The following is a 15,966-nucleotide window of genomic DNA, read 5'->3' as shown; positions in this document are numbered from 1 at the left end:
AGGAGGCCTTGGGTAAATTACTTAATCTCCTTGAGCAGTTTCCTGATTGGTAAAGCAGGAAAAATGCCTCCGTGTTGTAAGAATGTCTGAGAATGGATGTAAAGCACATAGTAGGCTCTGGGTAGAGCTTTTGGTGCTACTTAATATTACCACGGTGGCGGGACTCCATCCAAGTGGAAGGAAACAAAGGCAGTATCACAAAGCTGGAGAAGGAAATGGGCCAGGGCACCTCTCCAGGTCAGGATGTGGCACTTGACTTGCTGGCTCCCTGTCCCCTCAGCATTGGCTCTAAACAGTATTCTGAGCACTGCCCACTGTAGCCTCAGAGGCCCTGAAGACACTGGGGACTTTCGGAAACACGCGGTGGTGAGCCTTGTGGTGCACCTCAACTTTAAGGGTCCCAGCAGCAGCAGGCTTGGGATTCAGGGCCCTCCACGTCAGTGCTTCCATTTCTTCAGATCCAGTGTCCAAAAGGACTGGGACACACCCACACCAGGAATGGTGGTCACAGATGTTGAAAACATCTGCTCAGGCCAATTCTGAGACACTTCCCCTTACCCCCCAATCCAAATAAACATCCCTCCAACTAAGGTTCTGGGAATACCCCCTGCCTGGAAGCATGCCCCTGCCCCTATCTTCCCAAGGAGCTGGTGGCAGGAGTAAATGGGAGCTTTCTAGGCATCCTAGGAGAGGATGCCTGGATCAGAGGAGGGGGTTCCAATCCTAGGAGGCAGGAAGGGGTTGGGGCATATCCATCACAGCAGAGAGAGGAAAAGAGGCACCTCTAATCCCTGCAATGTTCCTTTCTAGGCAGAGTCAAACCCAGAGCTTCTTCCCATCAAGTGCCTTCCCCTGCCAAAGCTGATCTGGTCTCACCAACTCACTTTTGGGGCATGGTTGTGGCTTTGAAATCCAATAGCACAGTCCTAGATACCTAGGTGGGCACCCACAGAGCTGGGTAATAGAGCCAAGACCAGCTCCAGAGGCATCAGACTCTGCTCCTTGAACCTCAGTAACCTTGGCAAAGGTGCCCCCCAGCCTCACTCTAACCTGGGGCTTTGCCCTCTTGGAGAAGCTGACTGTGTGATTTGGGGGTGGCTGGGTTGGAGGGGCTCTGACTAAATTCCACAAGAAAAGGCAGGAAAAGAGTTCCTCCAGATTAATCACCTGAGGCCCGAGATTCAGCCAGAGCCTGGAAGCAGCGGTCATCCTGGTCCTGTTTGGCCACCCTGGAGCCCACCTGCTCAGCTGTGGGCAAGAAGCCACCAGCAGCTCCTCAGGGCTTTATCTTATACTGGGCTTCCTTCCCATCTGTGTCCCTGGCAGGCCAGCCCCACCACTCTGGCACCAAGGCTGAGTGGGGTTTGTGCCAGGGAGACAGGGCTGAGAGCCTGACTTGATCAACCCTGCCACCCGGGCCTAGAGCTGAAAGGATGGAGGACCCAGGTGGAAATTTGGAACTTTTATTAAATACTCATTCATCCATGTGCCACCACCACCACCCAGAGCAGGAAAAAAATTATCAAAATGGAATTTAAAAAAAAACAAAACAAATCAAACCCAATCCCCAGCAGTCTATGTACAGGGCCACTCCCTACCTCTCTGCCATAGAGAGGTTGGGGGGCAGCTGAGGAGTGGCGGGGGCTGGGCACCTTTTCTCCAGCCACAGGCCCCTGAGGAATTAATTGACTGTGGTGTCAGGAAGTCCCTGGTGCCAAGTACAGGCATCTCAGCTGGCCTCCAGAAAGGTGGTTATTGCTGGGAGGGCAGGACAGGGCCTGCTCTGCTGCTACTGGGCTGAAGAGCTGTCTGTGGCTCTCCCCTAAGAGGGCCAGTTCCCATAGCAGCCCCAATCTCTACCTGAGAAGGAGAGCAGACGGAGGGCCAGAAGGGTGTTCTTTAGGAGAGCGGGTGCCCAGCTGATTTTGAGAGGAGGGCACCCTGGTGTAGCTTGGTTTGTTGTCAGCTCCCGGGGATGATGCACTCCCCTGATTCCAGCTGCCTGGCCCCCATCTTGGGCAGGGTCCCCATTTCCTTCAGTTAGGCCATTTTCTTGCTGTCTTCTCACCCCAGAGACCTATGTGGCCACCTTCCATGTGTCAGCCACAGCTTGGGCCCTTGGGGGCAAGAGTGGCCATGCAGCATGGCACTTCCTCCAGCATGGTGTGAGACCCAGCCCTCTTGGACTCAGCAGCCACTCTCCGACACTGTTGTCTCCAGGGTCACGGCCCCTTGCTGCATGGCCGCGGTGGCCACACTGATGGCCTCCTCTAAGGTCTGCTGTTCCTCCAGCTGTGGGGAAGGGGGTGCAGAAGGAAGGAGTGAGTGAGATCCTCCCTGCTAGATTCCAGTGTTAGTAGTATGTGGCCTACTTTTTTTTTTTACTCTCCCCCATCTATCCAGTGCCACACACTGAGCACTTAGTAGGGCTCCAATAAACATGAAGTTCACGGATGAAGAGTCCTATTAGGCTAGGCATGGCCAGGGGGCCCTGGAATAGTCAGGGTCAGAGAGACCAGCTTGCTCACGGAAGAAGGACTGGCTGAAGAGAACCGTGGTGATCATCTACTTCAGCCTCCTCAATTTCCAGATGAAGAAATAGAGACACAAAGAGATGAAGGACTTGGACCACAGGTAGACTGCCATCGGAGTTATCCTGAAGGCCAGAAGAGGCTTCAACATTCTGCCTCAGCCAAGAGCGAGCCTGAGACAGATGCATGGATGCAGGAGGAAAGGGATCTGTCCTCTGAAATGGGCTCTTTTTGAGTCAGATACCCTTCTCTTCAAGATCCTCATCTAATTCCCCTTTATTCCTTGTTGCCTTCTCTGGCCGTGGGATGCCCTTTCCTCCCAGATCTCTACTCACTTGCACTGCAATGTGCGTTCCGTTGGCTGTGGCCAACAGTGCCACCTGTTGATGACGAAGAGAGGCTACACCTGAGTCCTCAGCCACCACAGCCCCAGAGGTAATGATTGTGACCTAAAAGGCAAAAGGAGGTCTTCCATTCCACCCGCAGTATACTCTCCCTCCCCACGATCCAAACAAACATCCCTCCAATTAAGGTGCTGAGAACAACCCAGAAGAGAATGGATAAAACCATATGGGTCAGATTAATTAGCCTGAGGCTCAGATCTGAGTAAGGCTGGGTTTCCTCCCAACTTAGAGCCCAATTTAATTTAGGGATTTTGAATCACAGGACAGAGCTGTAAAAAATTCCAGAGATATTTTAATCCTCTCACTTGAAAATGGACAGAAGTCCATGGAAAAGTGATTTGCCTAAGGTTGCAAAACAAGTCAGGGTTGAATTGAGATGTATAAAAAGTGTCTCTTAACCTCCATTCAACTGCTTTTAAAGATGAGAGCTGCTCATGGCCCAGGAACTGTGGGGAATCTTTGTCCTGGTAAGAAAGCTTGACTAGTTTAGAGTGCACTTTAATGCCCACCCCATGGAAAGGAATGACAAAATAAGAAACCCCAAGCAAACCCCCTGGTCATACGGGCTGCGTCTGGGTGCCATCGGCGCTGACCATGGTGACTGTATGTGTGCCAGATGTGGCCAGGTCGGCATCATGACTGGGGATGGTGAGAGTGGTGCTGCTGTGCTGGGTGACCATACTGATGGCACTCCCCAGGGCCTGGAGGTCTTCCGGGGACAGGCTGACCTGCCAACAGGAGGGGGAAGATGAGCTGGCAGTGTCAGTGGAGGGTTGTCTGAAAGTCCCTAAGGAAGATATACCTGCTCTCCCAGACAAGGTCAGCTTATTAGTTTCATGTCACAGTGGTGGAAGGGGTGGGTGACAGGCAAACGAAATGGGTCCAAGGCTGCAAAGAGAGGCCACACTAGAAGAATTCCACTGCCTACTTCTATTTATCACCATTTTGCCTCTGGGCCCTGTTGTATGTAGCTCAGGGTCGCCACCTGATTGTGTCCTAACAACTCCAGAAAGCACAGATGCACTTTCTAACAAGAGTATGGTTAGGTTATGCAGCTGGCTAGTACACTGGTAGGACCAGACCCCAGCTTTCAGACCCCATATCATGTTCTGGCTGCTATACGCACATGCCTCTCTCGAGAAGGACATCCCATGTCCTGTTCAGATGAACAGGACCTGTCAGCCTCCAAGTAAAAAGAGAAACTACTAACTGTGCTCCAGAAGCCCCAGAGACTGAGCTGGAAGCACAGGAGAAGAGGTTGCGCTACAAGATGTGGTACCCTCAGCCTCAGCCTCTGAGGTCTATAAAGCTGAAACAGGAAGCTGGGTGGCAGTGGGGCTGTCAGAACTTCAAGGCTCCCAGAATCCCCAGAGAGAGTGGAGAGTGCCAGCTAGTGTGGCACCTCTGTACTCCAGGGCCTGTACCTGCTGGGCACCATCCTGAGTGATCAGAGCCACCTGGGGGGCCCCATCTTCTTCCGTCACCATGGCCACTTGGGCTGGGATGTCATCACTCTCTTCCTTCACCTCCGAAAGGTAAGCTATCCGGGGTCGTTTGGGTGGCGGGCTCTCCTCGGCTGCAGAGGCGGCTGGGAGAGGAGAGCCAAGGCTGACACCTGCTACCAGATGCCATGGGGAGGCCTGGCTTGTCCCCACTCTCACTCCCTGCCCACTCCCCTTACCCTCAAGCTGCTGCTGCTCATAGAGGGCCTGCTCGCTCTCCTCCGTGGCCTCCAGCTCACCGTGGGCGCTGCGCTTGTGCATAGCCAAGGTGGAGGTCTGCCGGTAGGTCTTGCCGCAGGTGCTGCAGGTGTAGGGCTTGCAGTGTGTGTGCACCACGTGGTGCTTATACAAGCTCGAGTACTCGGTGAAGCGTTTCCCGCAGCCTGGCACCGTGCAAACGTATGGCTTCTCCCCTGGGGACACTGGGCTGTGAGGGGGGTGGGAACTGGGGCTGGCAAGGGGGAAACTAAGGGGACAGGGGTAAGGGACAGGGTTGGTGAAGGGAGAGCCAGAGGGAGGGAGAGGGACTGAGACCTGAGACTCTGAATGGACAGGGTTGGGGAAGATGGTCAGTGGAACACAGAGAGGACAAGAGTGTTGAACCACTGAATCCAGAGACAAGGTGGAAAGGAAATGGGGGACAGGGCAAGGCTGGGGCTAGTGAAGGGGCTGGTGGGGGCACTGGGGCTTATAAGGTTGAGGGTGGGAGGGTGAGAGTGCTGAACAGCAGAGGCAAGAGGCAAGGATGACTGAAGTATCAGTTGTGATGGGAAAGAGGGGACACACATGCTGAGAGACAACACGGAAAGCTGGACGAGGGCACACAACACTGGGGAGGGTGAGGATACACAGGAGTCATGGACGGCGGATAAGGTGAAGAGTTGAAGGCGACAGTTCACTCTGCTTCTTCCCCACCATTCCTGACCCTGGCCTCTTTTCAGGAGCTCAGTCAGAGTTGGAGAGTTCAGGGTGGGTGTAGAGGGGTGGTAGAGAGCTGGGGGACCCCAGAGAGGACTGGCAATACCTTTCAGATTGGATCTAACTGGAAATGGAGGAACTGCTCACTGCAAGTGGAGTTGTTTTGGAGAAACCCCGCCCCCAGACCAGCCTGGAATGGCTGGCACAGAAGGGTTCTGGGCTGGGAGTTGGGAATGTGTCTTAGATGGGAAGACTACAGTAGAGGGGTTGGGGCCTGAGCGAGGGTAGTCCTCGCATGCCAGCTAGCCCACCTGTGTGGATGCGCACATGATTCTTATAGTTGGTGGCGCTGGTGAAGCCGCGGCCACAGTGGGGTTCCGGGCAGGTGTAGGGCCTCTCGCCTGTGTGGGTGCGCACATGTACCTTGCGGATGTTGGACGTGGTGAAGGAGCGGCCACAGCCCTCAAAAGGGCACCGGAACGGGCGTTCCCCTGTGCAAATGGTGGGATGTGAGGAGGGCTGTGGGAAAGAGGGCCATGCCGGAGCAAGCAGGGGATGGTACCGGGCTCCAGGTCTAAGTCTGAAAGGCAGGCTGAATTCCTTTTGCCCAGGGAATGGGGTTGGAGTGGGCAGGGCCCAGCATACCAGTGTGGGTACGGACATGCTTCTGCAGGTCTCCTGAGGTCTTGAAGGCCTTACTGCACAGCTCCTCTGGGCACTTGTATGGTTTCTCACCAGTGTGGGTACGAACGTGGCTCTTCAGTCCATAGCCTGTCCACATGTGGCAGGGAGGGGTGAGATGAGCACCCAGTGGGGTCTCATCCTCCACCATCCACCTCATGCACAGGCTCTCCATCTCCTTTGGCTCAAGAAACCCATGTCTGCCTCTATCCCACCCCTGCCTGGGCAGGGGCTGGAAAAGCCCACTCTGCCCTGCTTCCCTCTCCAGGTGCAGTTGGAGCCATACCAGAACATAAGCATGAAAGAAACTTAAGAGAACTCGTGACTAAAGGTCCTAGTTTCACAGAGGGGAAAATAAGCCCAGAGAGATGCAATGGCCCACCCAATAATCCACAGCTGGTTGGCATCAGAGCTGATACAAGAGGCTGGGTCTCTCCACCAACCCTCCAGGCTCCTTCTGCTGGCCTGAACCATGCTGCCTTTCACTCCCGTAACAAGGTTTCCTCCAGAGAGAGCACCCTGCAAGTCAGAGTACTCTGACGGTAGTTTCTCCAGGAAAGCAGCCTGCTGTTGGGTTCCCTTCACGGAGATCCCAAACAGAACTAGAACCTTCCACCCTCAACTGGAAGCAGCCCACCAGGCAGGTTACCTGTGGCAAAGGCCTTTCCACAGCTGGGGAAGTCACATCTGTATGGACGGTCACCTGTATGAGCTCGTTCATGCACCTGTGAGGACAAGCGATCACATAATTCAGAGGAGCAAGGGTATGACCTGGGTTCTTTGGTTTTCTTTAGGACCCTGATTCTCTTCCCTCCTGTACCATTCATGTGTGTCAAACGCTCTGTCCTGACATTCCTGTGTACCCTCATTTCTTCCCTCCAGCAACTTGAGGGCAGGGACCAATTCCAATCAAAGTGGAAAGGTAGAATTACAGCCTGGAAGGGAAGACTGCAGAGCTGATGGCTATCTACCAGCAACCTTACCTTTAAGTGATGAGCGGTGGTGTAGAGACGCCCACAGCCCTTGTAGCCACAGCGGAATGCTCTGTCTCCAACTTGCTGTCCTTTTCCATTATGCGGAATCTGGCTGTCATGAAGAACCTGGGGGAAAAATCTTGAGATCCCTATATGTATTCTCTCCAGTGAAGAAGGTGGGACACAGGGCCCTGCTGACAGCTTAAGACCCAATAGGCAGGGTTAAGCCTGTCAGGGGCCTCTGGGGCAGAAGAACATACCTAGACAGACAAGGAACAGATGCTGGGGCATGCTACAGAAGAAACAGGGTGGGCATGGGGAGTCACCACCCATCTCTGATGGGATAAAGGGAGACCTACAGGTTATAGTGGCTGTGACAGCTATTGAAGAAAGGATATCACATAGACAGCTAGGTAAGGTGGAAAGGGAGGTTGTCTGAATGGCCATGCTTGCACTGGGCCAAGTGCCAGAAACCCTCCTTCTTAGCACACACGCCTAGGAGCCTGCAACTCTCAAGACCTCCATCTTCTGATGGGAGGGGTCCCCTTACTCCTGGCATGAAACTAGTGCTTAAAAAGTACATAAACAAGGGGGCTTGCTGTGGAGATGAGCTCACCCAGGTTCATCTGATAGGACATGGGGCCTAGAGTGAGGTGGCCACGACCAGAAGCACCCAGGGGAGTGCTGCAGTTCCCACCAGAAATGTCAGCTCTAATGACAGCACCCAGCTGACAAGTCCTCCCCTTTTGTCTCCTCTTCTGGGGATATTGCTAAAACCACCCATCTCACACCAGCCCCTGGATGCAAAGAGCCCTTACTGCTCTTTTGCTTGCCGGGGCAGGGTCCTGGTGGGACTGTTCCTTAGTCTTTCTTTCTGGAATGTTTCAGAATCACACTCTGGTCTTTCCAGGAGCTCCTGAAACTGAACTCTGCAAGTCACGGTGAGCAGGGGACACAGGGGTAACGCCAAATTCATGGCAAGGTCTGCCTAGTTAGGCTCCAGCTCAGGGCCTCAAGCAGCTGCGAGTTTCATAGACACTTAAGCAGCTTCTGGGTAAACGGTAGGGTCAGAGGTGGCCAGACCTGCTTGGCGGGCTAACCCACATAGGCACTTGGATTTCATTCCACGTCTCACTAGCTCCTGGGGTAATCACGGGAATCAAGGAACATCGGGGATAAAAGTGACCTCTGAGATCACCTTGTCCCATCTCATCATAATAGGAATAAGCTGAGGTCTGGGAGAGGAGGGACTGACCCAAGTTTGGACTAGGTAGCGGTAGAGCAAGCACAGATCTCAGGGCTCATGAGTTAAATAAAATCCACTTCTCTTTACATCAACATCGAATCTCACATTTGGTCTCTAAAATATACCTCAGGGAACTGGGGTGGGAGTGAACGTAGCCTGCTGTAAAGTTTTGTGCTGCTGCTGCTGCTTTTTTTTTTTTTTTTTTTTTGATAGGGTCCCCCTCTGTTGCCCAGGCTGGAGTGCAGTGGGACAATCTCAGCTCACTGCAATCACCGCCTCGTGATCCGCCCACCTCTGCTTCCCAGTAGCTGGGACCACAGGTGGGCACCACCATGCCCAGCTAATTTGTTTTTGTATTTTTTTTGTAGACATGAGGTTTCGCCATGTTGCCCAGACTGGACTCAAGCGATCCACCTGCCTCAGCCTCCCAAAGTGCTGGGATTACAGGTGTGAGCCTCTGCACCTAGCCTGTGCTTCATTTTGAAAAGACATAAGGACTTCCTTTTTTCCTCCACCATTCAGCCACACTGGTTTCGTTATAAATAAAAAACCTCCCCCATCTTCGCGTAAAACTGCTGGAAGGAAGGAACGTGCAGGAAGCCCTGGTACATTCAGCCTGAGGCTCTGTAGTCATTCCAGGAAGGGAACACCCTGGTTTGGAAAGCTCAGAGATCTCTGTACCCTTTTCCCCACAGGCAGGACCATGGTTCCAGCAGAAAGAACTTGGACTAACTGGTATTTGCAGAGCCAGGACCCTTATCCTTTCCAGCTGAGCTACTGTGTGGGCCTCATAATCCAGGAATCCCAGCTGTTCTGTTGCACATGCCCTTGTCATAGCTCACTGAGGTTAATTTTCCAAATGACTAAGTGAGTCACAGAGAAGAAATAAATACAATTACCTCAGTAGACTAGAAAGCTCATACAAGGCACTGGCAGGGCTTTCCCAGCTAGTGCAGAGGATTAGTACAGCAGCCAAAGTGAAGCTATGCCTAACTCCCCAGCATAAGGATGTCACTGTTTCTTATGGCAGCCTTCCCTCTGCAGAGACAGCGTAAACAAAAGTGAGCGTAAACAGCTGTCAGCAGCCAGGCCAGGCTGTGTTGCATGCCCTAGACAACGATGTGTGACAGGTGAGTTGGGGGAGCTGGGGTGGAGGGGCAAAGGGAATATCCCACATGGTGCCCAAGCACAGGGCTGCCCTTATCCTCTTAAGAGGCGAAGTTCTGGCAGGGCCAAGAGGCAGTGCACAGGCAAGGCCCCGTTGTCTAGAGAGTGACAGACTGTGTCAGGCTCTGCATGCTCACCTTGCTGGCATACTGCTCTAGGGCCACCACTGTGTCTGCATTGAAGCCCTCATCATCCTCTGCTGCCAGGTCCTCCAAGCCCACCTCTGTCTGTACGGCCAGGATGGTGCTCTCCGATGGCACAGCCACAGGGTGATGAATGTAGGCAGTGGAGCCATCTTCCAGCTGGACGGCTTCCAGGGTGCTGGGGTCATAGCCTTCTGCAGGGAACACGCGGTTAGCCCTGATGCCACACAAGGGGAAGAGACACAGCTGGGACCCTACCTTTAAGTTAATGAGAGATACATATACCAAGGAGGGTTTCAGCATCCAATTTCTCATGGTCCTTCACTTTGTGATCCACTCTTGCTGTTCCTCCTCCTGGGGCTGTCTCACCTAAGGACGAGGTCTCCTATGGTACACTAAATGGGAACTCACAAGCTCCTTGAGGACCTGACAGGGGCCCATGATCATCTTGGCTTAGATGACCACAAGAGCCTCCTGACCAGTCACTCCTCACCCCCTCTAGATCCCTCCAGGCAGCACAACATCCAGACGGATCTTTGTAGGACACAATTGTGACCATGTCACTTAACTGCCTAAAGATTTAAATGCTTCCCACTGGTCTCATGATAAAGACCAAAATCCTCACCCTGACACTCAAACCCAGAGTGAGCCAGCGCTGTCCTCCTCTCTCCAGTTTCCTCCTGCTCATTCTGCCTTTGCTCCCAGGGCTCTTGCTCCTAGCAGTTCCTGGAATGTGCTGTTCTTTCTTCCCCCCAGCTCTAGGCCTGCACATGCTATTCCTTCTGCCTGAAGTACTGAACCCTCCCTGCCATCCCTTTTCCCCCGGCTAAGTCTACCTCATTCTATACCTCTCAGCTCAAGCATCACTTCCTCAGAGAAGCCCTCCCTGAGCCTGATCTGTTTGTATGATCAGTTCATCACTGATGGCTTGTTTCACTTCTATTTCCCCCTCCAGACTCTAGGAGAGCAGGGACTGTGTCTGACTTTGTTCTCTCTTGTATACTCTACACCTAACACAACGCCAGGCATGCAACAGTCACTCAAGAAACTACCTGCAGAAGGAATAAATTGTTATTCTTCAGCACCTTAGGAGCTTCATTCTTAAATACTAGTTTTTTATCCTCGTCTTGGATGATATCCTCAGGTCCTATTTAAAGCCCTAAGCCTTTGTGGCTGTGCTGGAGCCAAGGCCACCATCAAAGTCCATGTGACTGATCCCCAAGGCTCACCTCCCGGTGGCAGACATAGCTGCTCCTGTGGTCTGCACCAGGGAAGGTGGGCAAGGCTGCTAATCCAGGTGAGCATGTGTGTACCGTGGAGATGACAGCTCCCATGTCTACACCCCAGTTGTGTGCCACCCCATCCTCCTGTCCGGCCTCCCATCCTTTCCCCAGTTGTGATGATGGTGACCCTACCTTTGGGTGTGCGGTGTATGTAAGCCATGCTGCCATCTTCCAGCTGCACAGGTTGACCATCCTCAAAGGAGAGAGATTCTGTAACGAGAGCAATGCCTGCTTTTCCCTGGAGTTCAGTGTCATGGAGGGGTCCCTTGGTGGGGGCTGTCAGGCTTCCCTCCACAAGGCATGGTGTGTTGGGGTGCCCTCACCTTTCTGTACCGTCACCTGGTGAATGTATGCAGTGGTCCCATCCTCGAGCTGGATCACCTGCCCTTCAAGAAGCTTTTCTCCTGTTAGGGTGAAATGGAGAGAAATGGGCCAGGACCAGAAGAGGGCTAATAAACACCTGCCTGTTTTTAGCTGAGATTTATTTGAGTCTCTAGGCATGAGGCTGCAGGTCTAAGCATGGGTAACATCTTCCTTGTTCCCTTGCTCCATCTCCCTAGGCCTGGGCCTTGAGACACTAAGGGTGAAGACACTTGCCTTGCCAGAACCCATCATCTCCCAACAGATTCCCTTCCAGTTACTGACAGGAGGAGTAACTTCATTTATTATTCTATCCATGCCCAGCCAAGTGGAAACTTCCAACCTAATAGTAAGTTGCTGAGACTTGAACTAATGGCCCTTAAACCTGGACGGGCCCCAATGGGTCAAAATTCAGATATACCTCAAACTAACAAAATCAAAACATATCCCCTCATCCCTCACTATGACAGTGTGCTAAGACCAGGAGCCCCTGTGAAGGCAGGCTATATCGCTTAATGGTTAAAAACAATAGACTCTGGAACCGGGCCAGGCCTCCTGAATTTGAATTCCAGCTCTACCTCTTAACAGCTGTGTGATCTTGGACAGCTTATTTAACTAACCTCGTGCCTCAGTTTCCTTTTCGTAAAATGGGGATTGAAAACTGTGTCTTTCTTATAGGGTTTCTGTTAGGGTTAAATGAGTTAATGTATATAAAAGACTGGGAATTCCGAGTGCCAGGTATATATGGTCAGCCCTCAATAAATTCTAGCTTTTATTATAAGCCCAATATGCATTTTAGAAGAGATGGAAAGTAAAGCAATAGAGAACTATGTGAGTACAACTATTATGCTATTATGTGTTCATGTAGGTCTTATTCCACTACCACTGTTGAGTAATGGTTCCTTCATTGATCTCTGATATTTTCATTTCAATTTTCTAGTAAAAAATTAGATCACCTAAGGCAACACAACAAGCAGCATAAAAAAGAACAAGACTCCAGACTTCGAAGATATTACTCTTCTTTTACCTAACTGGAAAGCACTTCTAATAAGGCTCTTTAAATTAGAACTAGACGACCCTTCCTTGTGTCCAGTGAGTCTGAGAGAGGGGGAAGGAAGAGGAGAAATGAGAAAGGAAAGAAAGAGAGATTGAAGAGGTAATGATGGTCAGATTTGGTGGCTTATGCCTATAATCCGAGCACTTTGGGAGACCAAGGTGGGTGGATCGCTTGAGCTCAGGAGTTTGAGACCAGCCTGAACTATGTGACAAAACCCTGTCTCTACAAAAAACACAAAAATTAGCTGGGTGTAGTGGTGCATGCCTGTGGTCCCAGTTACTTAGGAGGCTGAGGTGCGAGGATTGCTTGAGCCCAGGAGGCAGAGGTTGCAGGGAGCCATGATTGTGCCACTGCAGTCCAGCCTGGGTGAGAGAGTAAGACCCTGTCTCAAAAAAATAAAAAATAAATTAAAAAAAGGCTGGGCATGGTGGCTTACATCTGTAATCCTAGCACTTTGGGAGGCCGAGGCGAGCAGATCACCTGAGGTCAGGAGTTCGAGACCAGCCTAGCCAACATGGTGAAATCCTGTCTCTACTAAAAATACAAAAAAATTAACTGGGTGCAGTGGCGGTGCCTGTCATCCCAGCTACTCAGGAAGCTGAGGCAGGAGAATCACTTGAACCCAGGAGGCAGAGGTTGCGGTGAGCTGAGATTGTACCACCGTACTCCAGCCTGGGTGACAGAGTGAGGTCCTGTCTCAAAAAGATAAAAAAAAAAAAAAGTTAGGCTGGGTGTGGTGGCTCACGTCTATAATCCCAGCACTTTGGGAGGCTGAGGCAGGCAGATAACCTGAGGTCAGGAGTTCAAGACCAGCCTAGCCAAAATGATGAAACCGTGTCTCTACTAAAAATACAAAAAAATTAACCAGGCATGGTGGCACACACCTGTAGTACCAGGTACTCGGGAGGCTGAGGCAGGAGAATCGCTTGAACCCGGGAGGTGGAGGTTGCAGTGAGCCGAGATGGTGACACTGCACTCCAGGCTGGGCGACAGGGTAAGTAAGACTCTGTCTCAAAATAAAAAAACAAAAAACAAAAAGAAAAAAAGAAAGAAAAAAGAAAAAAAAAGTTAATGACAAGTGATTTGTCCTTTCCTTAGAAGACTGAGGTTTAGGAAACTGAGCACTCAGGTGGGAAAGACAGTTACTTCCAGTCCAAGTCTCTGCTGACATCTACCCTTTAGAGGAATCCCCAAACTTGTTCCCAAACTGAGTCTTCTTGGGGTCAGTAACTAACAGTCCTACAACTAACCAAAGGCAGGTAAGGTGGAGATAAAGGTAATAAATATTAGGAAAGGCAGCTGAGATGGGGGGAAGAGGAACCCATTTTCTTCCCTCCCACCCACAGAGCAGTAGGCTACCCTCATTTTAACAATTTATCTGTCCTGGCAAGGGCATCAGTACTTGGGGTTCTGAAAGCATTGGCAAGCTACTGCCAGCAGAGTGGGTACTACTTCAAGGTAGAAAACAAAATGTTGAGAAGAGTTGTCTGAAGAAAAAACTTAGCCTACTATTTCCTCAAACAACTAGAGACTACAATGGAGAGAGACAGCGGGGAGAACAGCTGACTGACAAGGGCCTCGTATCCCATTACAGAGGTGACCATATGCCCCAGTTTGCCTGGAACCATCCCAGTGCATTTATTAATAGCACACTCTTCCACTTTTAAAATGCTGTATTTGAATAATACATTTTATATTCATCCTAATTAAAGATAAGTCTCATACAATTTTAGGGTTTCTGGCAGAGAGAGACAAATGTGCCTCAGTCGAAAGCTTCAGAGGAGCTCACCAGTCAGAGAAGCCTTTCAGGAAAGTGTGGTTCTGGTCTCTGAAGGACAGCTCTACCCTGAGCAGAGGGAAAATCTGTTGTGAGTGAGTGTTTGCGCATGTGTGTAAGTGCCCACAGAGTGGGCACAGAACAGCCAGGAAGACTGACACAATAAAGAAATACATAAGACAGACAGATATAGGAAAGAGTGGCTCTCTCAGGTCAGGTGTGGTCACTTGCTTTTTATTCATTCATTTGACCATTAATTCTCAGTGGAAGACTGAGGCATAGGAACTAACTGGGTCCAAGGAGTAAACACAACCCTAGCTAGAGTTCTAAGTTCTTCCATCCCACGGAGACTGTACTGGAGGGGCAAGACCTGGAGTGGGAAGTCTGCAAACAGAGAGTTTCAGGCTTCAAAAGTATTCTAGAGAAGTTGCATTCTCAAGAAGATGAAGCCAGCAAGAACCCACATGTTACAGACAGCTCTTGACAAGAAACCTTTCCAGAAGGGACCCCCACAGACTGTCATATGGAAAGAGCTTACTGATGAGATTAAGGGGCCTCCTTAGTCATCACCAGGAAACAGACAACTTAAAATGAAATCAATAAACAACTTATCTGTAAACACAGGAGCAGAAATATATTCTGATAGTGTGTTGAAATGGAGGGCAATGTTGCAATGACAATGCTTTATGAGGACAGTGACAATCATGGAGTCCAGAAAACGCAAAATGAAGAGTAGGAACAAGGCAGTGTTTGCCCAGTGCTGTCCGAGGAAGACACGAATGCTACCTGGCTGCCTGAGAACACTGGCAAGAAAGGAAGAGTGTCCCTGGCCTGCAGGCCTTGCCCTACACACTTTATTCTGACTCCACACCTACCTTGATTTTAAGTACCTTGAGAGTGGGGGTAGGATTGCCAGATAAAATACAGGATGCCCAGGTAAATCTGAATTTCAAATAATACATTTTGTTTTTAGAACTTAGTATTATTATTTTAGTATTTTATAGTATTTAACACTCCCTACTTTTTTTGAGATGGGGTCTTGCTGTTGTCTAGGCTGACCTCAAACTTCTGGCCTCAAGAGATCCTCCCATCTGAACCTCCCAAGTAACTGAGACTACAGGTGCATGCCACCAAGCCCAGCTTAATCCCATGTTTACATATGTCTATCCCTTACATGAGGTATATGTATGTCCCTAGTATGTAGTATACATATGTCCCTACAACATTTGGGACATACGTATCCTACAAGAGTATTCATTGTTATGCCCAATTCAGATTTAACTATGTGCCCTATATTTTAAATTCTGGCATCCCCTAGTAGAGATTAGGGCATGAGATCTCTGCTTGGGTGTTCCTCTCTGAATCTGGAAGAGTATCTTTTTTAAAAAAATTTTTTTAGAGATGGGATCTTGCTGTGTCACCCAGGCTGGTGTGCAGTGGTGCAATGATAGTTCACTGAATCCTCAAACTCCTGGGTTTCAGTGATCCTTCTGCCTCAGTCTCCTGAATAGCTGAGACTAAAGGTGCATGCCACTGCACCCAGATTATTATTTTTATTATTTTTTTAGAGACAGAGTCTTGCTATGTTGCCCAGGCTGGTCTCCAACTCCTGGCCTCCAGTGATCCTTTCATCTCAGCCTCCTAAGTGCTGGGATTATAGGCATGAGCCACTATGCCTGGCTTAGAAGAGTATCTTGAACATGGTAGATGCTTAGTAGTTTGAATGTTTGAATATACTTGAATTAAGATGATAAACTGCTTCTAGAAAGCACTAAAAAACTGTGACAGGGGATATGAAAAGCAGGGAGTCATAACTAACACTGTGTTCATTCCAGAAATATTTATGAACTACTCAATACATATTAGGAATTCTGTCTTTGAGAGGTACTGGTTCCTATGACTGGGACTGTCTGACTTGTAGCA

General features: G+C 50.3%; 1 protein-coding gene across 9 annotated transcripts in view; it reads right to left on the bottom strand.

Annotated features, from left to right (window-relative positions):
• Positions 1 to 1,447: 1,447 nt before the first annotated feature.
• ZNF76 (zinc finger protein 76) overlaps positions 1,448 to 15,966 on the bottom strand; it is a 36,267-nt gene continuing 21,748 nt past the window's right edge. For 3 of the 9 annotated variants that reach the window (XM_009204970.2, XM_009204969.2, XM_009204971.4), the window contains exons 3-15: positions 11,173 to 11,253; positions 10,982 to 11,059; positions 9,852 to 9,935; positions 9,561 to 9,760; positions 7,020 to 7,136; positions 6,686 to 6,761; positions 6,001 to 6,126; positions 5,667 to 5,846; positions 4,617 to 4,850; positions 4,360 to 4,523; positions 3,499 to 3,663; positions 2,867 to 2,980; positions 1,448 to 2,292 (exon numbers count right to left, since the gene is read on the bottom strand). In XM_009204970.2, coding sequence (XP_009203234.1) covers positions 2,188 to 2,292; positions 2,867 to 2,980; positions 3,499 to 3,663; positions 4,360 to 4,523; positions 4,617 to 4,850; positions 5,667 to 5,846; positions 6,001 to 6,126; positions 6,686 to 6,761; positions 7,020 to 7,136; positions 9,561 to 9,760; positions 9,852 to 9,935; positions 10,982 to 11,059; positions 11,173 to 11,253 — 1,724 coding nt within the window. In that variant the 3' untranslated portion in view covers positions 1,448 to 2,187. Of the gene's footprint in view, positions 2,293 to 2,866; positions 2,981 to 3,498; positions 3,664 to 4,359; positions 4,524 to 4,616; positions 4,851 to 5,666; positions 5,847 to 6,000; positions 6,127 to 6,685; positions 6,762 to 7,019; positions 7,137 to 9,560; positions 9,825 to 9,851; positions 9,936 to 10,981; positions 11,060 to 11,172; positions 11,254 to 15,966 lie in introns of all 9 variants that reach the window. The other 6 variants (XM_021937165.2, XM_021937164.2, XM_009204972.2 and 3 more) reach the window with 4 other exon arrangements.

This window comes from Papio anubis, chromosome 6 (genome assembly GCF_008728515.1).
Source record: "Papio anubis isolate 15944 chromosome 6, Panubis1.0, whole genome shotgun sequence".
NCBI classification, from domain to species: Eukaryota; Metazoa; Chordata; class Mammalia; order Primates; family Cercopithecidae; genus Papio; species Papio anubis.
This window is presented reverse-complemented; position numbering and strand designations above follow the sequence as displayed.